Source organism: Ochotona curzoniae, unplaced genomic scaffold, assembly GCF_017591425.1.
Source record: "Ochotona curzoniae isolate NIBS_2020 unplaced genomic scaffold, NIBS_Ocur_1.0 contig_3520, whole genome shotgun sequence".
In the NCBI taxonomy this organism is placed as follows: domain Eukaryota; kingdom Metazoa; phylum Chordata; class Mammalia; order Lagomorpha; family Ochotonidae; genus Ochotona; species Ochotona curzoniae.
The window spans coordinates 1,819,647-1,843,359 of record NW_024465894.1 but is presented as its reverse complement, the minus strand read 5'-3'; the positions used below and the strand labels follow the sequence as shown (position 1 = coordinate 1,843,359).

The 23,713-nt window shown below is 45.2% G+C and overlaps 1 protein-coding gene across 1 annotated transcript in view; it reads right to left on the bottom strand.

The window, feature by feature from the left end:
• BCAS1 (brain enriched myelin associated protein 1) overlaps positions 1-23,713 on the bottom strand; it is a 70,667-nt gene that overhangs the window by 3,132 nt on the left and 43,822 nt on the right. The window contains exons 9-12 of the mRNA XM_040981051.1: positions 18,687-18,741; positions 15,428-15,588; positions 10,304-10,369; positions 4,384-4,647 (exon numbers count right to left, since the gene is read on the bottom strand). Coding sequence (XP_040836985.1) covers positions 4,384-4,647; positions 10,304-10,369; positions 15,428-15,588; positions 18,687-18,741 — 546 coding nt within the window. The remainder of the gene's footprint in view (positions 1-4,383; positions 4,648-10,303; positions 10,370-15,427; positions 15,589-18,686; positions 18,742-23,713) is intronic.

Here is a 23,713-nt window from a genome sequence, read left to right as displayed (position 1 = left end):
GGTGTTTGTGCTCAACAAACGACCTTCTAGGAGTAAATAACATTTACTGGAACATTTGAAAAGAAGCTAAAGGAAGCCTGGGTATTTCCCCAAACATCTTATTGCTGGTTTGTTGGCATCTCGCTACTCAGAATACTGCCTGTGGACCTGCGGCCCGGGCATTGCCCATGGAATCCCTGGTTGCATCAGAACGTGCCTTTGGACAAGAGCCCTGGGCGAGGTGGGTGCAGGGACCGCGAACCCAGTGGACCCTGCCTGGATGACCGCAGGATTCTGCCTGGATTCTGTGGACACCCAGATGTCCCGTGTCAGTGAAAACACATCTAAACCAAATCACTGACAAAAGCGAACGTTCAGGGTCTCCACCCACAAAGTAGGTGTTTTTAAAGCAGGCAAGTAGAAGTCATAAACATAATGAAAGTCAAATACGACATTTCCTTAAGGCCTGTGATTTGGAGTGCCTACTCAAATGTCACGTCTTATTCTTGTCTGTTTATCTCTGGGCAGGCCTAGTTCGATCACAGGAGTTGAGACACAGCTGGGAACCCCAAAGCCGGAGCCCTGTCCTGGTACAGCCGGATGCTGGGGTCCCTGTGTTTGGGGCACTGGCAGAAGCACATCTCAGGTCTTCCTTCCCCATCCCACCGACACTGTAATCAGGCAGGGACAGTCCTCTGCCGACAGCCTCTATCAGGAACACAGCTGTGTATCTCCAGCCCTGTTCGGATAACGGAGACCATTGGCTTGGGCTCCTACTTCAGAAACTGTAACCTTAGCATGCAAACAAAAAGCTAAATTACAATTAAAAAACTTGAGGGGTGGATCTCAGCCAATCACCACCGGCAAAGCTTTGGTCAATCACAGGCAGTGAGTTCATCGCACCCAAACAGGGCAGAGGCCTTGCTGAGGTCAATCCAATGATTTCCTGTTCTGAAACCGACCGACCTGTACCAGATCACTAATCAAGCTGTGGGTGAAGCCTTCTGAATTTCTTCTGGTACTAGGTGCTTTCCCATTTATGAATTTTCTATGACCAAATAAACTGCTCCATTTATTTTGTCTAATTTTTTCTTTTGGCACCTTAAAACAGTATCGGGTACTATAAAAGGACTAAGCTAAAAATGCATTAATTTCCCCTTCATCCATTCAACAAGCATTATCCCAGAGCATGTGCTATGTGCAAATTATCAAACAAATCTGATGATGATGGCGGTCGGTGGTGGGGTGGGGGGGGGTGCTGCTTCCCGCAGGCTGCTGGCTCACAGGCCTGGGGACTGTCCTCGGTGCTTACTCACTATTCAGGATTTTACATGATTGTCCCCTAGTCCTCTCAGCTGTTCTTTGTTCCTCTTTACAAATAAGCAATCTGATTCAGAGAGGAAGTGACCAGCTCAAGGTCTCACGGTTTGTCACTGGAGGACGACTAACCCAGACACAGCTGTACAGCAGTTTGGACACCTGGAGTGATACACCAAGGTCCCTGAGTGGGGAAGTACATTCAGAATTTGGGACACTGACTGAGCCAGATGGCTTAGAGCAGGGAAAGAGAGAGAAACAGAGAAAGAGGGACTGAATGATGGTGGACAGGAACTGACTTCAGGGGACAGAGTCTCTGTGCTGGATGGGAGGTGAGGCACACTGGCCACATCTCCACCTCGCTAGGGGTCAGACTCAAGTCCACACAAGAGCCCAAATGATCTGCTGTGGAAATGGTAACATCTGCTCCTCAACTCCTACTTTGTGCTAGGCTCTGAACCAAATAATTTATTTATTCCCAAAGGAACTCCAGAATAGCAACTACAATCTCAGGTGTATCGGTGGGGAAACAAGCTATGAGGGTCTGGGTGACCAGTCCAAGGTTGCAGAGCCAGGGAGATGGAGGAACAGGACTCCAGTCAAGCTAATGGGGTGACTTGAAAGCACAGGGCCTTGGAGCCTGCCCCAACCCTTCCCTCGGTGCTGTGTCACTGGAGCAGTGTTCCTCTCTTTGGCCCAACTGATGCTTCAGGATGGGTCTTTTTTGTTCTGGGGATTATCACGTATGTTACAGGATGTTTGGCAATATGGTTGGCATGCAACATGCCTATAGTACCTACTCACATTTGTGACAGTCAAAGACTTTCTCCAAAACATCACCACATGTTCCCTGGCACACAAAGTTGCCCCTGGTTAAGGACCACTGGATTAGGGCCATCCCCACCCTCAATCAGGGCTCCACAGGGAATGCACAAAGATCATCAGATGGGCATCTGGCCAAACGACAAAGAGTTACAGAGAGGGGAACTGTGGTTCTGAGCACAGAAACTTCCGGGACATCCTCTCACTCAATGCACCAAGAATCCAGAGCGGAGAGGTGACCAAGGAAAGTGGTTGGGACACCACCCACCTCCCAGGTGTGAACACTGAGAAAGGAGACGTTTACTCCAGCACAAGTAGCCCACAGGGGTCAGTCTTCATACACTCTCCTTTTCTGGTGCTTATTCTCCAGAAGTGGAAAAGGCCTGCTCTCTGAGGAGCTGCGAAGAGCAGGACAGGCCGTAGGGCAGAACATCGCCTCAAATCAAGGCCCCCAGCCCCACATAGGCAAAGATGCTCAATGAGGCAGACATGATGGTTCTGATCACAAAACCCCATGCTGGACCTGAGATCCGGAACTTGTAAGAAGCTCCTCACAGATGTTCTGAAGTCTGCTCGTGGGGCAGAGGTCAGCAGCACCCTCCCACCTGTGCATGTCAGAAGTCACAAGTGTCTAGATATCAATGGGACAGAGTGATTCCGGAAGACACAGTAGTTGGAGGTCACCATACTTCACATGCCTGCCCACCTGCAGCAACATCAAGGCGAGCCCAGCTCTGGCCCCACTGCCGTGGTCAATGTTGGCCTCCTCGCTCAGCTTCCCATGGTCCCAGGGAAGACTTTGCTCACTTCTTCAATGAGTTTGTGCGTGACTGCTACACTGGTCAGATTTTCATCGCCTGAACAAATACCTGGGAGAAGCTGCTTAGGAAGAAAGTTTCCTCTGGGTCACAGTTTTGGTTCCCAGGCCAAGACTGAGTGGCATTACTGATCTGGTGTCTGATGAGGGCAGTGGATGGTGTAATGGGTTTGGAGGAAGGATCACATGGGAAGCTAGGAAGCAGCCGGGGCTGAACAGACCTGTAGAACTGTACCCTTCATGAGAACTACTGCCCAGGGCACGCCCTCAGGGCACCTCTCACCAGGCCCACCTCTTATACACTATAACTAGATCAACTCCCCATCATTCCCAGTAGTGGCACCCTAAACCCAGCCTCTAACACACGAGTCTTGGGGAATTCTAAAGCTATCATCCCAACTATAGGAATCTCCTTGCTTATAATTTGAGTTATGACCCTTCAGATTCCCCAAGTTTGCAGAAGTTACATGATTACAGATGCAATTAAACAATTACTAGTGCCACAGTTTACTCCATATGGCCATCACTCACTCGTTTGACTCAGTCCACAAGTACCCTTGGAGTATCTAGTAATGTTCCCGCCAGCACCCTGGTTAGGACAGGGAGGACAGCCTGAGAGACAAAGAAGAGCCTGATGAACAGGCCAAGCAGCCACCTCCCCAGGGGACAGGTCTACTCCAGCGGCTCTGAGCTAGGGGAGAGTGCATTCCCCAGGGAGATTTGTCAATGTCTGGACCCAACTTTGATGGTCGCAAATGGGAGCAGGTGATATTCAGATGTTGCTGGCAGAGGCCAAGGATATTACCAGATGTCCTACAACGCACAGGACAGTCCCCCACAGCAAAGATGTGTCTGCCCCAAGGTGATTGCACTGCCCCGGTTGACGTACCCACCTCGCAAGGCAATGAAGCATCTAATGTCTGCCCTCTACTCACCCCCACCGGGCTGGAGGGCAGAAACTGTATTAGTCTTTTCTTTATGTCTGGTGCTCAGGGCCAAGTGTAGAGAAGCCTCCTTTGCTTAAACCCTTCAAGGCTCCCTCTGGCCACAAGTCAATGGTTCTCCTTATTCTTGCTGACTGATCCCAGCAGATGACTTCAACCCCGGGCTTCTCACCATCCCACCCTTACACCTGCTGCAGGACAGGTGGGGTCCCACGGACCTGGAACATCCCTGGAGAACACTCCCTGACAGCCCTGTGAGGCCCAAACCTGAGCACAGTCTCGCATCCAGGCTCTCTTCCCGTGATTCCCTTCTGCTAACAGTGTCCTGCACTCCCACCCTTTCTGTCTCTGATTTTGCCTCTACAATACCAACAGCTGTGCCTGGCTTGCCTCCTGTGCTCAGCACGGTGCCTGGCATGAAGAACCCTCAATGTTTGCCGAAGGGAGGTGGAAATCACACCCTCTGTCCGAGAGCTCAGAGTGAGGAGGCAAAGATCCACATACCAGGCCTTTGAGGAAGCCCCCGAGGGACTGTCGCCGCTTCTCAGCTCTCTTCTGGGGCCTGTCCCCATTCTGCAGGGCGTTCCCATCCACCACGGCCTGCTCAGGGTCCTGGGCCGCGGCTTTGGCTTCCTGCTTGCTGTTCTTGCGCTTGCTCGTCTCCCCAGCTGACTTCTTGTCCTTCAAGGAGCCCTCTCTGCCCGTGGGGGTTGTTCCCGCAGGCTCCGGCTCTGGTGGCGAGACGGCCTTCTCCGTGGAGTTTGAGGTCTACAGCAATTTCAAACACAGTGCAATTTTTAGTGTCTGCAAGACAGCTTGCCGCACAGAGCTGTGAAAACAGAGACGTTCTAATGCCAAATGATATGGACATTCTCATGAGTCTGGGGTGGAATGAACAAAGAATAAGAACAGTGTATAGACATATTGACAGCAGAGGGCATGTTCTCATCTAATAATTCTTTAATTAATTTTATGCTTTCCCAGCAAGCATTATTTCCCCCTCCTTCTGGTACTAGCTTGGATCCTCCTTGGAAAATCATCTCCCTTCCTCCAGCTTTTCCATGCATAAGGTCCAGTGACTCAGGCTCGGCCAATCAGAGCATTGTGTCTAAGTAGTCAAATACAGAACTGAGATGTTCTCAGATCATTGCTAAGATAATCAAGAGAGATGCTTGCTCCTTCTTCACTGGACGTTAAGCTCCGGACATGTACGTAACTTTTCAGACAGGAAAATCCTCCTGAAAAGGAAAGTCAACATAGAGGGAACAGAACGGAGATGGAGAGTGGGAACAGGAGGTCACACACCGGTGACCTCGCCTGGGACTCCTAGGCCAGCTGCTCCTGCAGTCCTGTGATGGGCTTCAAGAGGGCCGTTCCTACTTGCAAACACGTGTGGCTGTTTACTGGGGTTGCCCATTCTTCTCTTCATAGTCACATCTGCTTTAATTTTTAGTGTGAAACTGACCTTTTGCTTTATGAAATTATTGTGCTTTAGTTTAAAACAAACATCCTTCCGTTGGACACTCTCTGGTACCACCCTAGCATACAGCGATACCTTTGTTACAAGTTCAATAACACCATGGAGATGAAGATCCACTTTTTCTCCCCCTCTCAGTCCATGGTGGACTGTACCTAAGGGGATGTATAATGAAAGTGTAGTGGAAATAAATGTGTCCATGGGTAGAAGCAGAGAAAAGTATGTCCCCGTGCATGAAGTACAAGGATGGACTCACAGAGAAACGGCAGACCATCTCCTACATTGTTGGGAGACACCTCAGTGGCAGTATGACGGACTGGTGAGGGCACACGGAAGACACCCACTGCAAGACTGGAGGGGAGATCAATGGGGAGGAGAGGGACATGGGGAGTCCCCAGTGCCTATTAAGCTGTGCCATAAATTAAAGAATTAAAAAAAGTATACAGAAATCTACACGTGGGCCATTCAAAAAGTTTGCATAAACATGTATGTTGTAAAGAATCTATGAGTGGACTTCAAAAGTTTCTGCATAAAAATGATCCTTTCAACTGCATGATTCACCACCTCTTGGAGTGCCTTCAAGTAGGGTGCTAATAGCAAAATGGTTCCATATTGCTCTTCAGGAGAAAACCACTCATGCTAGTTCCAGCCAGTCACTCTGGGATCCCCTACACTTAGAAACTACAGCTTACATATTGCACAAACCTAATGTTAAGGATTCTATTAAAGAATTTTAAAATACTCTAATATAAGAAAAAGTGCATAAAACAAGAAAAACAATAGACATCCTTCTAGGCCCAAATGAGAGTGTGTAACCCTCCTTAGCGTATGCAATCAGCAGGCCGAGCCTGTAAAGTACAACATTTTACAGAATTCTGGGAAACCTGTGTGGAACTAGAAACTCTTCATGTAATTTTCTTGAACTAACATGCCTGTAACAGGATAGATTCATAAAACAGAGATCCAGGGTAAGCACGACCACGTGGAGAGCTGTGAAAACAGCACAGACCAAAAGGACCGTATCCTCAGCACAGGAACAACACCGTGGAAGCAATGCTGGTTTGGGCACCGAGCAGACGAACTACAGGGACCTGAGTGTGATATCGCCCATTCAAAGGGCCACCAGGTGCTCAGACCCTGGGAGAGACGGAGGTTGAAGTTGAGTGCTTTAAACGTAAATATGTCACCTTTTAAACATCAACTTCAAAGGTTCAAAACAAACAGCAGGGCCACAACTGCCCATGGGGACCAAATTTGATCCACTGAACGCATGTTTAAAAACTTCTTGATCCATAAATTCATATACTGGTCCCAGGTCAAAAGTCAGGTGACAGAGCTGGAGTTGTGATTGAGAAAGCGGCAAGGAGAGGATTGCATCATTTTGCATCGCTGAACCAAGCACATCTGCAGTAAGTGGGGAGACACACAGATGAGATTGTCCTGCCTCAGTTTCTGTACAGTGCAAGCTTTTCTGAGCAGAATGCCCCAAGAAGAGAGGGCAGATGCCCAAGGTGCAAGTGCACACCCCAAATGCTTCTCACAGCCTGGCTACCGAAGCTGCAGCAAAGATCCATGCACTTTACACTGCCCAGAGCAGATATGGGACTTAGAAAGAAACAGAAGAGTGGGCAACGTGGCACAGTGGGTTAAAACATCACCTGCAATGCCAACAGCTCATGTAGGCACTGCTTCAAGTCCTGTCTGCTCACTTTCCAATTTAGTTCCCTGTCAATGCACCTGGTAAGGCAGTGCAGGATGTCCCAAGTACTTCCGCCATGAGAGACCCAGATGGAGTTCCTGGCCTGGCTCAGCCTTGGCCATTGCAGTCATACGGAACTTGAACCAGAGGGATATCTCTTCCTCTCTGTCTCTGTCCCAGCCCCTGCCTTTGTAACTCTGCCTTTCAAATAAACAAATAAAATCCTGAAAAAGAAACAGAACAGAAATGCCCACCATGATGCCCTTCAGGAAGGCCAGAAACCAATCACCCTGGTTCAGACACTGTAAGTACTTTGTTGTGCAGAAAATCTTAAGCTTTATCAAGTGTCTGGAGTCAGTGTGACCTAGCTTAGTTCTAGGTCCATCCCTTCCTTGCTGTGTGACCTGGGATACATGGTTTGATCTCTCAGTTTCCATGTCTGTATGGGAGTGAGAAAAGATACATCACCTTCCAGTGTGGTGAGGAACAAATTAGCAAAGAGTAGGAAGATTCCTTGGCCTAGGTGAGGCTGCTGTGAAATGCCTACCACTGGGCAGCCAACAGCTTGGCTTGCCTGGCAGTTGGGGAAGAGGCAGGTTCTGGGGTGTGGAGCCCTGGGCAAGCTGGGACAGGCTGGCTGCCCTGGCTTGATGTTGTGCTCGTGCTTTTAAATAAAGACCTCGTGGGTCTGTGTGCTTGTCTGTACCTCTCCAACCTCGACTCCTGACTGTTCCCTTCTGTCTGTTCATTCCCAGTCATTCAGCCTTCTTGGTTCCTTGAAGCGGCTTCCTCCTGAAACAGGGCTCCAGGGGTGCTAGTATTTTCTGCCATGGGGTCATCTGTCTCTTTCCTCTCTAGCCCCGCCAGGGCACCTCCTGGCACTTGCAGTTGCTGGTTGCTCTGTTGGAAGCAGCTCAATCCTCTTGTGAAACACTGCTGGCTTAGCTTTCTAGGGGCAGTCCACTCCAGGAGCCCTTTGTTCACTGCCTTTCCCTTCCATAGCAGGTGAGCTCCACAGAGCCAGTCTGCCTCTTCCATGGCTTGACCTACAGTGCTGACACTTAGGAGGTCTCCCTCAATATACGTTAAGTGACAAGCAACAACTTCTCAGATGTCTCCGAATTATTTCCTTTCCCCAATCATGATGGCAGGGGAGTGGAAAGAACCCAAGAACGGAGCATTCTCCGAGAACCCTGGCTGTTGCAAGAGGGAACCGAGAGGATGACATCCATGGACACATGGCTACCTGGCCCTGGTGGGCACGGATCTTCCTGAAGACTCAGGAACCACCTTCTGGAGTTAGCACTTGGTGAAATCCTCATTTTGACACCCCACTGAGAATCTACACAATGCTGTGACTGCTTTGTCATTGAATGCGGATTAGAAACTTTTGACTGGAGTTTGGATGGAAGGTCCTCAGACCCAGCAGCCCTGGAAAGCCGCAGGACAAGGCTGCAAGCCTGGCTCGTTCATTCACCTGCAGCAACTGGGCTGAAAATGTCACCTGGTGCTCTTCCTCCCAGAAATATTAGCCAAGACTCTCACAATCTGAACAGCGCAAAGCCAAAAGAACAGAGGGCACATGGCCAGGCATTTGTCACCCTCACAGTGAGTACACACTTGCCTTCTCCAGTTCAGGTGCAAGGCCCTGGAAAACAGAATCCTCTAACTGATCTGCACACCATTCCTGCTGGGTGTGTTTCCAGCCCATTTTTATTCTCGTGGACCTTATTTCAATTTTAGAATCACCAAAATTATTGCCATAATGCTTTCACTGTATATTTGCTGATGAAATATACAATTGTATTCAAGCTTTTCTCATTTAATAAATTTGCCATATTTCTAAGGAGACAATCTTTGGAAGTGTTAATTCCAAAGTGGTCAAGAGAATAGGCCTAAGATTTAAGTTCGGTGAAAAGCAACATATTTCCCAGCTGAAACAGGGAAAGTGGGTGATCATGGAAATGGGAATACAACAAACTCTTTGCATGCTTTGCTGTCTGTGTGTGTGGTGACAGGTGAGCAATGGTACTGGACTGGCAATGCCCTGTCAGTCCCCTGGGGTAACACAAAGTGACCACAGGGACTGAACTGTGCTGCCCCCGAGTTCACACACTGACCATTCCCCCAGCATTGCATGAACTGGAGTAAGGAAGTCATGAAGTCAAAGGGTGGGAACTGATCAATGGGGTTAATTCATGACCTTGGAGTAAGAGACATCACAGGGCATGTGTCTCCTTGTGCCGAGTGAGGGCACAGCAAGAAGGCTGCCATCTGCAACCTCCCCAGGAACTGGACATCGCTGGCACCTTGATCTTGGTTTTTCTAATATCTAGAATTGAGAGAAATGAACTTTCACTGTTCAAGCTGCCGACTCTATGGTATTTGTTATGGCAGACCATCCTAACACAGCAATGAGCACTTCACTCCAGGAATGTTCTAAGTACTTTACACATACCAACTCATGTGTGCTTCTCCTAGCTTCACCATATAGATGAGGGAAGTGAGGTGATTTTGTAATCCACTTATAGTCACACAGCTAAAAAGTGGCAGAGCCAGAATCTGAACCTACATGACTTCAGTCTATATACCATGCCTTAAGCACTTTTCTATCTTAACAAAATTAACAGGAGAAATAAACATGATGACATTTTACGAAGATATACTTTTTGGCCAGAAAAGGAGGGCAGATTATAGATTCTTGTGTCATTAATTAATTTGGTTTTTTAAAAAGAACATTTAGCTATAGAAGTTATCATTGTTTTGTTCCTTTAGAAAAAACAATGGAAGGAAACAGAGAGACCCCAGGTATTTCATGCATCAATTTGAAAAACAGTCTTTCTTATGCGACAGGTACCATGTGGTAGGACCAAAAAGTAGCCAAGGCTGCTTGCCCCACAGACATTCCAAGCAAGGGTGCAAAGGAGCAAGAGAGACCAGCAGTGGCCAGAGCAATGGATGACTGTAGTTTGTGATCAGGTGCAGTGATGGCAGTGGTATGGAAGTCCTCCTCGGGGAGGCAACATTTATGGCAAGACTTGATCGATGGAAGAGAGGGAAGGGCATATATGAAAATGCTGAGGAACTCAAGTTTGCTTGTCTCTGTCTACAGGTCTAGCCCAGTGCCTGGTGGACAGTAGGAGTTTAGGCTGGAGATGTTACCTAGGCGGTTGTGGTGAGAATGGGGCTGGAAAGAAGTGAGAACTCACTGTTCAACCCATACCCAATCAGAATTCAAGGTCACTTACTTGGTAGCTGGAGTCTTTCCCATTTATTTCTTCTGAGCGAGTGGTCCCTCCATCCCCTTTCACTGACTAAAACAACAAACAGACAATGGCCTTTCAGCTGCCACAGCATAGTGAGTGGGGAACGCAAGGCAGGTCTGACAGGAGCATCTCATTCACTGAGTCCAGAGGTTCAGGAGCAAGACAAACACAAAGCCCACTGAAACACGGTGCTCACGAGGTACAGATTTCTATGTAATCTGTGCCACAGTCTTAGCAAATTCAACCAATGGCTTCTGAAACCAACAGCATTAAGATTCTTAAGCCCTGGGATTAAGTAATTCTGGGATAAATAGATGACAATGAAAATGCTAATTTGAGGGGCCCAGTGCAGTGGCATACCAGGCTCATCCTCTTCCTGTGATGCCAGCATGGATGCCAAATCTAGTCCTGGCTGACCCAGCTCCTTGCTTATAGCCTGGGAAAGGAGCAGGGGGGATGGCCTAAATCTCGTGTCCCTGCACACACGTGAGACAGCTGAAGAAAGCTCTGGCTCCTGTTTGTGAACTTGCCTGGTTGAATTTTGGCCATTGCAGTCATTTGAGGAGTGAACCAGGGGTGGGGAATATCTGGCCTGCAGATTGTGTAAGGCCCATGAAATCATCAGCTCTGGCCCTGCCAAGGCAACTGCATGTGGGATTCAAAGTTCAACAAATCTATGCTAATGTTTAACTTGGTAATTTTGTCTGGCCCCACGTGCTGTAATAAATACCAAAATTGCGCTTGGCAGAAAACAGGTTCCTCACTGCTGGAGGAAGGAACTGACTCTCTTGGTTACTGCTTCCCTCCCTACCAGCAGCTCTGTCGGATGTCCCATCAGATCAAAAGCTTTAGTCGTTTCGGGATATCACTGAGACTTCAGAATCCAGGATGTGCCCCAAGACCCTTCCTATTCAAACACATTCCCAAGTGTCCTTAAGAGCACAGCTTCCATTTCACAGGTGATAGCCTTGGGGAAGTGCAAGTAGCAAATAATTATAACAACAACAACAGTAATAGTAAGCAAAGACTGAATGGACATTTGGCAGCATGCTGTCCTCCACTATCTTCTAGAAAATAAAGTTATGCCTTTTGCTCCCTAAGATAGAGGGATTTTTAGCTTTCCTTTGGTGCTTGTGGTTTGATATCCATTAGGTAATCTCCTGATTTAAAGTTTCATTTTGCCTTCTTCTCCCTCTCTTTGGTAGCCTTGGAGGAGAATTCGGGTTAAATGAAAAGGAAGGCTGTGTTGGCGGCAGTGGATCTCTGCTGACATGAAAACACACTTCAGGTTGTCAGGGAGATTGCTACGAAGAAGTGACCTCAAATTTTCAACGACATGTTTTCTCTGTTCATTTTGAGAGCTGTATGTGTGCAGAAGTGACTGCATGCTGGATTTAGACTAAGGACATAATTAAGTCCATCTGAGGCTGCTCCCATAATACATAACAGTAATGATTAATATGAATCCCTTCCCCTCTCTTCCTCCTTCCTCCCTCCTTCCAACCTTCCTTCTTTCTTTTTTTCTTGTTTCCTTCTCACCTCCCTCACCCCTTCCTTTCTCCCATTCATTTTTTTTTTTTTTTCTGATCTGTCCTGCTTTTGTTTGACTTTGCAGAGCCATCTTTCAGAGACAAATCAGGATAATCCATGTTGGGCTTTTGTAATTCAAACAACCATAACCACAGAGTCTTATTGTTCCCAGCTGTCAAAAATAGTCAACTTACAAAAAGGCTAAAATTCCTTCAGAGACAACTCAATATTTTGAAGAGCAGTTTGACGACTATGAAGTAGTTTCAGGGATTTTTCCAGTGTGATACCGAGCAACTTTCTTCCTTGAGTTGACTTTTATTCATGAGTTCCCAAGGTGAAGTCTCCTGGGCTGTCAGCCTGTGGTTGGGAGGTGGAGTCTAGTTGTGGCACCCAAGCTTTGCATATTAATGAGGTCACTTTTTGTCATGCATGCTTACTCTGGGGACTGTTTGAAGTATCTCTAATATCTATTACTTGGATATTCAAAATTTTAAGGGGCATGTGTGGTGGTCAGTTCACATGTCTTTGAAAGGAATATAAGTGCACTCTGATGGCAATCTAATTCAACTAAAGCTGAGATGTAGAAAAAGATTGGGGAGAGAAGTTGAATATAGTATGACTATATCAGCAACATTATTTACTAGATTAGCTGCTTTACAGCAAATCTAAGGTCCAGAAGCCCCTGGAAATTTCCAGGATCAACCAAGCTTCTAAGCCCAAGGTTTATGTTTTAGCAACCTGTCCACTTGAAATGGAATTCAACTGTTCAAACAAAATTGCCCCACCAAGTGAATTTCATTTTTGTAAAAAATATACCCAGAAAGTCCAAGTCCCTGTGAAACAGGTATTGACTTTCCTGCATTTGCCTTGCTGTGATTTTAGATAAACGGGATGGATGGTCCCATCCATAAACAGGATACTTCTGCAGAAAGTAGAGGAAACTCACAAAATGGAGCTTATGTCTGTTCTACCACCATGTAATCTCAAAAAAAAAAAAAAAAAACAAAAAAAAAACAGCTGTTGGAAGCACGAGAAGCAGCAATAAACATCAAGCTTTAGAATCAACAACAGCAAAAAACTCAGCAGTGGGATTCTGGCTCTGTCTGTGGGCCAATGTGCATGCTCCAGGGTCTCAAGGCCCTGGTCCTGAGCTTCCAAGGGGCAGGAACAGGGGCATTTGTTTTATAGGTTTCTCTGTCAGTCAAACCAGCAACGCACACAACGTGCTTGGGGCCATGCCTGGCCCGCCAGGAGAACACAGACAGTATGTGGTAGCACTTCCTGTTCCTGAGGCCACCCATTTCCAAGGGCAGACGCCTACCAAGCCCCTTGACCTTCAGGGCATGCACAGGTCAGAATCCAAGTCACGGGCTGCGCTTACCTAAATGCTTTTCAGACAGACATGATTCTTTAAAGTTAAAACGAATACTTGAAGAATGTGAGATCAAGGCCTTTCACTAGAATATTTCTGTTTTTTCACTTTCATAGTTGCCATCACAAACCACTCTCTTTCCTCCAGGCAATACATTTCAGCAGGCTTACTAAATTTACTCAACTGAACATAATCCACAGAAAGTCCTCATTTCTTGGCTGTCTCCTCAACTGGGCCTTTCATTTTGTCCTGACTATAAAAATTCGTAGTCTTCCCCCAGGTCGAGGAGGCTAATCCAGCAGAGATTTTCCAACAAAATTAATGGTTCCAAGAATGAGTCAGGAAGGGAATTAAATGAAATAATGTACAAATAGTTTAGGAGAAGTAAGCCCTTTTCAAGTGTAAGGTGCTATTAATATTGAAGAATTACACATCTGTATCTGCATATTTCTATCTTACTACCCTATGGTTTCATCTGCTTACCTGGCTTTTGACTATAGAAATATAGCTCTGTACCCATGCTCTTCATCAAAATATACCAGCATTTCAAATATCCAAGTTGTTGATGCCCGACACTCCAGTGTGGAATGCCGCTATCCTTAGTGGCAGGCTAACCTACTCCACATGGCCTAACTCAAAGTTTGAGACTTCTAAACCAAGGTTTAACAATGCCGGGGAAGGGAAAAAACAATTGTCCCGGGCCCTATGTGATAGCCTAGTGGCTAATGTCCTCACCCTACCAGTGCCGGCATCCCATACAGGCACCAATTCATATCCCAGATGCTCCACTTCCCTTCCAGCTTCCTGCTTGTGGCCTGGGAAAGCACTAGAGGATGGCCCAAAGTTTTGGACCATGTGTGAGACAAAGAAGCTTTGGCTCCTGGCTTCAGATCAGCTCCAACCACTGAGGGTTGAACCAGTAGACAAAAGATATTTCTGCTGCAGGCGGTTGGGAAGTGAACCAATGGATAGATGTGCATTTTTTTTCAAATCTCTTTCTCCTCCATTTTTTTTTCCTTTAACCTCTTCCTTCTGTTACTCAGACTTTCAAATAAAACCCCCTCCCTGAAAAAAAGAGAAAGAGAACTTTTAAAAATTAAACTTTTTTTTTTTTAAAAGTCTCAAATCGTAATTCCTCTTTCAGCCCCAAATCACGGTGTAAACTAGCCAGCAGCATGGTTGGGGTCTGAGCCATTCAGTAGAGGCTGTCCAGTATTACCCCATGACTGCCTAGTAGGAAAATAAAACGATTCCTGTTAGCAGCTCTATCAGAATTATTTGTAATATGCTCCAACTCCCACTGGCAAGAGCTTTAGCTGGGCTTTGTTCTGTTTCATTTTGTTTTATGTACCAGAAAGAATTCCTTAACAGGGTAGAGCCTGTGAAATTAGAGCGGTACTTTCTCAAAGGCTTCATTTCTCAAGACTCCCCAAAACCCAAGCACACTACAATGAGATCCTTGTTTTTCATTAAAAGAGAATTAAACTGATGACCTTTGACACGGCTTTTTGTGTTTCCTCCCCCAGCTGATTTGGTTTTGTTCCATTACATGACTCAAGTTTCTGCCTGTCTAAATATTTAATGTCCACAGTTTCATAGGCACCAGAAGATGTCTGTTCACGTTCTTTCCATTCTACAAGAGCTAATATTCACCGGCTGAGTTATAAATACTTATTCATTGAGGAACATTATTTGCTTTTTCCTTAATTGATAGTTCTGCCATCAATTTTGTCCAAATCAGTGTCACTCCTATGTTACCATCAGATTTTTCATTCCATCACTACATAACCATATATTGATATATATTTCATTCTTAATTCCTCAAAATGCCTTCTGTTCTCTATGTAAATAAATTTGTTTCCAAAGAAAATTTCACATTATTTTACAAAAAAATGCAATGAAAAGAAAGCAAAGTAACACCTTTTAGGTAAATGCCGCTGTCTGCTAAAGTTTGGGAATCAAAGCCCATTCTTTCTTGTTAACAAGAGTCAGTAGTGGTTAATGAATATTAGAAATTAACGGTTTTTATCTATGACTGAAATCAAAAGACAAAAGGGGACTTTCTCAGCGCAGACTGCACACCACATTCGTGGTCCGTGGGAACCACCTACAATTTCATTTCCTACCAGCTGGGGCGCAGGGCCAGTATTCTTAGAGCTGGGTCAGGCACTGCAGGTTCCCCGCACTGAACACATGTGGCTTACCATTTGTCTGAGAAACGCCATGAACGAGGTTCGTGGTGGCTTCCTTTCTTCTCTCTTAACTTCTATGTCTTCTGGCGGAACCTCTTCTTCATTGAGCTCCACGGTTTGCAAGGCTGGCTCTACTTCCTCCGACTTTGGAACCTCTACTGGTGCATCACACACTGCCACCTGGATTATTTTACCAGGTAACGAGAGAGTGAAGAGAAGAACGTTCTCCCAAATATGTTTCATAAAGAGAGCTCCTGGCTGCCCTCCCCGAGCCATACAGCCACCGTGGGTTTGATAGCACAGGCCGGTTCCACACAGGCACATCTTAAAGAAGCAAAGCTCATACTGTCTAATGTGCTTTGAAATAGCCAGTTTCTGAGCCATTGTTACCTAGCTGACATGGAAGTGGAAAAAGGCATAGGCAGGAGCTCCTTCCTCACTGACAGCACCAATAATCCTTCCATTCTTCCAAGAAGACAAGTACCCCAAGGGGAAACCATTTGCTTTCCATCATACAAAATATTCTGCTGGCTTGCAAATGATTCAATTTTTCCAAAATAAGAACACTTATTCTCCACACTGTCAGCAGAGGCAGGGAAAAATCAGGATGCAGAATACCACAGAAATGTGGCAGCTAAGTCACAGCAGTCCATCCCATCAGACATTCCTTAACACACTGGCATGATTTCTGGTGTTCCTTCTTCATCCACACAGAGCTAAACTGGGGAGTTACAAACTCACAAGTGCCCAGAGGTGGGAAGGGCTGAAGTCATGTCGTCCAGTCAGAAGACGTTAAAAATGCAAACACTGCATTGGTCAAACAAAACATGCTCGTGAGAAAGTTTTTGTGACTGGGATGCAGAATTTTGATCAGGAAGCAAGCCCGATATTAGAGCCATGTTAGAGACTGGGCATGGTGATCACACATGGAAGTAGGTGGCCAGATCTAGGCCTGACTGCATGCCATGATGTTTCTGAAAAGCAGCCATCAGCCGTGAAAGCCCTTGGAACAGGCCTGTCTGTGAAGCCGTCTGAGGCAGCAGGCACAGTTTGGGAGCCCCTCCCTAGGGTCACAGCTTACAACTATGGCTGAGAATGCTCCAATACGGGGTCCCTGTACTTTGCTTTCCACGGGGATACGATACATATCAGAAAGCTGTTCTGAAGATTAAACAGGGGGAAATGCACGCAAAGTTCTGAGACCAGTGCTCGACACATTGTCAGTACTCAATTAGTGCTATCAGTCGTTATTTTTGTTATTATTAGAGCTATTTCCTCCCTATATGAAATCACTTACCATGTACATGTCCATTATTTTGAGATGCTTATACTAACAACCACCTCTTACTATGTCTGGCGTTATGAATGCTATTATTAAAAAAAAAATACAACTCCAGGCAACAGTTATACAGACAAGTCAGGAAAGATGACATCATTCTCATTTTAAGGATGAGGAGTCTAAACAATTGAATAACTCAGTCAAACTGAGTACAGTTAATACCCATCTCACTGATGATGTCGTTTCTCCCAGAAACTGAATCCCTAACATGCCTTGCTCTGACCAATAAGAACACGGAACAAGAAGTTCTAAGGCAGAAGTTCTGGGATTGGTTCAATGACTCCATAACGTCTCTAGGAACTTTCATCTCTTTTCTGTCCTGTAGTTCTGCCATCTTGATGTGCTGTATTTTTATCCTTTTATTCATTACCTCATGGCCACAAACTAGCAGCTCAAGATCCAGGCACCACACTCTCAATGTTCTTAGAAGAGGAAGTTCAAAACAAAAGATTTGATACAAGATAATTTTTGTATTTCAATGCCCTGTCTTAGTGTCCACAGATTTCACTGGCTCGAACTAAGTCATATCCTCACCCCTAGACTAATTATTGGTGCAGAGAATGGGCTTGCTAATTGAGACTAGTCATGGTCAGACTCTTCAGGAACAGAAGTTACAAACCCTGCCCACAACTGAGAAAGGAGACAGGTGGGAAGACTGGGAAATCCCTCCTGGAACAGAACAGGGCTTGACTGCTGTTCCCGGGCAAAGAGCTCCTCAAAACAGTGAATTCTGTTTAGTTCAGAAGGACCTGAGGAAACATTATTGGTGCAATAAACCAAACTTTTAAAATCAATCTTATTTGAATATTCCTAGTTGCCTTCCTGGACTCTCCAAATGTTCAGAACTGTCAATTCATTACTTTAGGACCAGAGGCCCCTATTCCAAGGCATAACTATTTCAGTAGATTTAAAAACAAACAAACAAACAAAGAAACCAGGGAGTCGGGGGAGAAGTTAGGGAGTGCCATTACCTTTGAAGTCAGGCCAAGAAACTGGCTCTCGGTAGCCAAGAAAAACCCAGTAACATCTAGTGCGGAAAGCCAAAGAACTTTGGGCTAAGTTAGGACTGGATTAGCATATACCAACATAAGAATTCAATTTTTACTTGGAGAGTTGTCTGATTTCATTCCAGGCCAGGGCTTTGGAATATGTCCTTCCCTACTTTGTATGGCTATATTTGCACATTTTAATCTTGGGTATAATGGAAAATAATTAAAATCAGATCTGTGACATATTTTTAGAATTAAATTGCCTTGTTTGATTTCATAATGGGATATGATAGTCAATGCATGAAGATATCCATTTAGCATAGACAATGTGCATTTCAGTCACATGTTTCACTTTTTGCCTCAAATTTTATATCATGGAAAGCCAGAATTTCTATATTGCTTCATCCCTTCAGACATGGTCTGATCATCCATCCCAAAGTTGAAAAGCCAGACAGGTGATATGCCATCTATCAGGTGTAGACCCACAGAGTCGGCCCTTGGCCCAAGACCGACAGTCTCAACATTGATGGCTGCAAGATGTTCTCATGCTTGATGAAACTCTGTGGCCTGGGTCCTGGCCAAAGTTAGTAAGAAATTGGGTTGCCATGGAAATAAAAGTGAGCCAGCAACCGGCGTGGAGTAGAACAGAAGGCATAGCACCCCTCTTGGAAGCGAAACTGCTTGAACTGAGTAGACTCTTTCAGTCCTTCAGTGGTAGCAAATTATGAAACTCTGTACTCTAGTTTTGCATTCATTTCATATTGATTCTATATGAGAGTTCCATGAGTTCATCCAAAGGTTCCCCCACTGGTCCCTGGTCTTGGCAAAGAGTGAAAGAGTCTACGCCAGATTCATCACTTGGAGCATGCAAGGAGCTGGAGATGCCCAGTGGCCCCACACACTGAGGATGGGAATGGAATGATTCTGGCATGTGACACATCACTTACTTTCTCCTCTGCACCTGGGGAGACTGTGGGGACTGAATCCTCTTTTATTGACTAAAGGAAGATAAAAACAAAAGTTGAGAGTCAAGGTGTTATCCACAGCAGCACATCACAGCAAAGGGCCAACTGGGCTAACAGCCTGGTGGTACAATTTTTGGTCACAGAATTTCTTAGTTAGACACTGTTCCAAAAGAACTTGGAGGAAGAAGCTCACACAAATATAGCTAGTATCACCAGAGAATGTAAGTATATTACATTATTCAAAATGCAACAAAAAGAAAACAAACATGCAGACACAGCCAGGATACAAAGGGAGCACTTGAAAGGAACACAGCCCGCAAAGCCTTGGCAGTGACCTTTGCATTTTCTACTAGTTGATGAGACAGTGAAAGATCAATCACTCAGCACACAGTCACTGCTGGGTAAAAACAAATGTTATGCTCAGGAAAATTCTGGTAAAAGTCCAGAGAAATTCCTTCCACCATCCTTAAAGAGCAAGCAGGCACTGTGATGTAAAGGGGTCCTCAGTTTTATCTTGACCACAGCTCAGTCTAACACTTGCCCCAAGCCTGGTCATGGTCACCGTTCAGTTTCACAAAGAAATTTCTATCAAGGGGCAGAGAGCAGATGGCCATGTTCCAATATGGCTTTAATTCCTGAAGAATTCTGACACGTAGAGTCTGCCCCAAGTAAGAGAGCAGGTATCCAGGTTCTAGCAAAAGCCAAAGCCTCGGACAGTGCTCAGCCAAGCTCTGACACTGGAGGTCACCTTTCCTTCACTGGTTGTTAGACGCTGAAGGGGAGCTGGTGACAGCCGTTACAGATCACTCTGAGACTCATGCACTTGACCTCAGGGAAATGGACATAAAATACTCTGTAAATAGTTTCAGGGTGTTTATAGACTTTCTGTTCCCCTTCTCTGGGATTCCAGGTTTCAAAACTCTTCCCTTTCTCCATTTTGTTGTCTAGCTCTGCTTTTTTGCCCTTCAAGTCAGCTAGCAGGAGAAGAAGAGACATGATATTTACAAGTGTTTGTTTTTGTTTTTGAACGAGGCACATTGCATGAAAGACCCAGCTTAAAGTATCCCCAAATGGTAAGTTTTGTGGTCCTGATTTACCACATGAACTAGAGGGATGACAAGATGAAGGCATCTGTTGGGAGCAACAGGGAGGAAGTGGTGGAAAAAGTTCTAAGGCTTCTTCCTGATGACCTTAAGGACTGAAGTGCCTTTGCAGGTAGCCACGTCAATTCCTTTGTTGGCTCTTTCTCCAGACAAGATTTGAAACTTGGACCATTTGTTTCTGTTCACCTTCCCAAGCTCAGGTTTCCCTTGGTACAACCCCAGAAAGGACTGGAGCATTTCTGGAAGCTTCTGTCAGGAAAACAGCACATTCAGAAGGAATTTGCAAGTAGTGCTGCCATCCTGGAATTAGGCTGTTTTTCTCTGGGAACGGTCAAATGTTATATAATAGTTTGAATAGGAAAAGAATCGAATCCTATTTTAAAAGGCAGACCCCATCCAGTCTGGTCCACTCAAGTTTCACAAGCTAATCCGTACTACATCTGACAGTATTTATTTAAGAATAAAGCACATTTACATCTTCAAACTCTCTTCTGCCAGTTGATTGTAGTGTGTGTGTGTGTGTGTTTCATTTGTCTGCAGAGTTCTTGGCCACTGGGTCACTGTGTTCCAGAGGAGGCTGGGAACCGTGTAGGCGATGGCAGTGAGAAGAGGACCTACTCTTGCACATCGATGCCTTCTTGATCTTCATTGTGTTTCGGACTTCCAGATCTTCGGAAAACTGACGTTATAAATGTTTCCTTTTCCAGAAGGAGCTGCGATTTTTTTTTTTTAAGTCATACTATTCGGGAAAGCATTTCTTATGTTAGAAATCAGTTCAACTGAATATCTTTCAAATTTCACTAACTTTCATACCATGTTTTTATTTTACATTAAAAAAATTTTTTAAGGCAGAAAGAGAGAGAATGATAGGGAGAGGGGAAAGGAAAGGGGAGAGAAGGAAGGGAGGCTAAGATGGAGAGGGAGGAGACGGGAGGGAGGGAGAGAACAGAGAGACAGAATGAGAGTAGGACACCTGGGTCTGGGACAGGACAAAGCCAGGGACCAGGAACTCCATTTGGGTTTTGCACATGGATGGCAGGGGTCCAAGCACTGAAACCATCATTTACTGCCACTCAGGCACATCAGTAGCTAGCTGGATTGGAAACAGACCCAGGACTCAATCCAAAGTACTCAGTGTGGAATGCTGGCCCACCAAGTGGTGCCTTGAGCCACTGCATCAATACACCTTCCACACATTTTCCCACCCTTGATTCATCCATTTATTACCTGTATCTATTTGATATTTTTCTTTAGCTATTTTTTCATGAACGATGCTTTAAAGGAAAGTTTAAATATTTTTTTAAAGGAAACCTTAAAAGTGGGGCCATACTTTTAACTGACCGGATCTTTACTCTGTTAGCCCTATCTTCAGACTAGAGAAGGTCTCCCCAAGAGGCCACTGAACTTATCTGGACAATAAGACGCTGGACTTTATGCTAGATATGTGTTTGCAAGGAACGAATCTCAACTGAACTTGAACTGTGGTTATGCATCAAGGTGGAGGAATCCACCATGGGGGGAGGGGTATAGGAGGGGTGGGGGAATCCCCAGTGCCTATAAAACTGTATCACATAATACAATGTTAACAACAATAAAAAAAAAAAGTGGGGCCATAGATTAGTTTATGACTTAGTCTATGAAAATTGTTGATATTTATTTTGTGTATGTAGTGCCTGCACATACTGTGTATTTAATTAATGGCAGAAATTTAAGTTTTGTTATTCACTTGAGAAGCAAAAAGAACAAGAAGAAGAGAGAAAGCAAGCAGAGAGAGAACCTGCTGGTTTACTCCCTGAATGCTCACAGCAGTTCCCCATTGGGGCCAAAGCTGGCAGCTAGGCATGAAACCCGGGAGTTACCTAAGCGATCACTGCTACCACTCTGGCTACGCACTAGAGGAATGTAGAGTGCAACCAAAGCTGGGTATGGAACCCAAGTATGCCAACCTGGCATGCAGGTGTTTTAATTCCGAGGCTAAAGGCCCACCTCTAGGGTGATAAGCTTTAGGAATGCTAAAACATGGTCTATGCCTTTTGACCTACTTCAAAAATTTTACTCAATCTATGCTGGTTTTGAAATGTCCTTAATTCCACTAAGAGATGTATATTTGCTCCTGAGCACCTTGTAAACAAACACTGTAAACACTGCTGACAGGTTACACGCCATCCTCAGGTTGGAACTGGTTAGTGGATAACGTGCATTTCAGTTAAAATCTTCTTGATTCCTTACAGTGACAAACACTGACCTTTGTAACAAACCTCACTAATCACAGCCCATTGTGTTTATGTTTTGAGATTTTTGTCATTTATATTTTGGGCAGCATTAATGCATCTGCCCAGTTTGCAGTCTTGGTAAGTGGACTTTTGACGTTATTTGCCAAGTTACTGACATAAAGTTCGAATAGATTGGGCTAAGATCAGATTCCAGGAACCTTTCTAACCAGAGCTTCGTGCCATGTGCTTAGTTCCTTAGTAAATATTCTCTCTTGGTTTGCATCCTTCCATGTGATCAGCATGTATCAGAAGCCACAGTAAAGAGCAGAAGCAATAGTAAAACCAAAAAAAGATAATAATCATAATAATAGCAGTAGTAACCCATATCGTCATGCTGCATGTTAAGCAGTGGGTTAGGAGCTTAATGTGAATGTGTTAAGTCAGTACTCAAAACGGAAGCAGGGCTCCCTTCACCTCTAAACTTCTGCCTAACCTTTAGCAAACCTTTGCTTCTCTTCTAAAGTCATCCTTCTCTTTGAGGTGTGAGTCATGATCTGCCTCCTGGGAAGCTGACTGATGGCATCCCGGGAAGGCAGATCTTAGCGGCAACCCTGGACCTCATGTTTGATCCGTATTTGTAGCCAGCATGGTTCCCATCCTCTGAGCACAATGACATATGCAGGCAAATTCCTCTCCCTTTGCTCCGGGTAGCAGACACCTGTGAGCAGAGAAGCCAGCAGTACAGGAGTACCAGACTCCAGCCCACTGTCAATGAGGCCACTGTGGTGGACAATGTCTGAGAGGAGGAAAGGTGATTTGATCTTTCCACACAAGGGCAGGGGAATGCAAACTCAAGGAGCAAGATGGCACAGCTGTCAAAGTGATGCCCTTCAGCACAAACATGGCAAGAACAGAAAGGTCCTGGAGTGTGGCTTGGTCTCCACGCAGAGACTGATTTCTTAGTCCTTGTGCTTCCCATGCAGTCAGGATGTGAGAGATGCTCCTTCAATTCGCAACCAACATCCGAAATCCACAAAAAGTTATGTGGCCATTATGCGTCTAAGCATAACAAGCCACACAGCGCCTGTGTTTGAACAAGAATCTTCTCCTTTGAAGAGCACATCAGCTTCTTAAAAGAAAACATTTTCAAGATACTTGCACCTGGTAGCACTTAAGACTGCAGATGTCCAGTTGTTGGCGTGTCTTATGGGAGTATCATTTTGATCATATGACAGCTTTTCTGAGTTCACTGATTTCACAGTAGCCTTAAGACCTTTTCGGTCAAATCCAGATTTTTTTCAGTCCACTCTTTCAAGACATTCTGAAATTGTTCAACTATGTGCCAAGATTTTTCTTAACCAGAATTCCCAGAGGGAAACTGTAAAAGTCCACATCTGAAGCAAACAGCCCAGATGATTCAGAGGGAGTTTTAAGTTCTCCAAGTCTGTTTTGACCTACATGGATCATGAGCACGAAAGCATTTGCCACCTGGACTGTAAACAGGAACACTGGATTGCAAACTCCAGGTTTTTGGAATAGGAGTGTCATCTCTGAATACCACTCATTTCACAGTCTCATTTAAACAAAACTCATTTCTCCCAATAATTATGAGAAGTGAATATCATTGATCAGTTTCAGAGCTGAGGAAGCTAAGCCTCCAGAGTTTGAGTGGTCTGCTAACATTTAAGA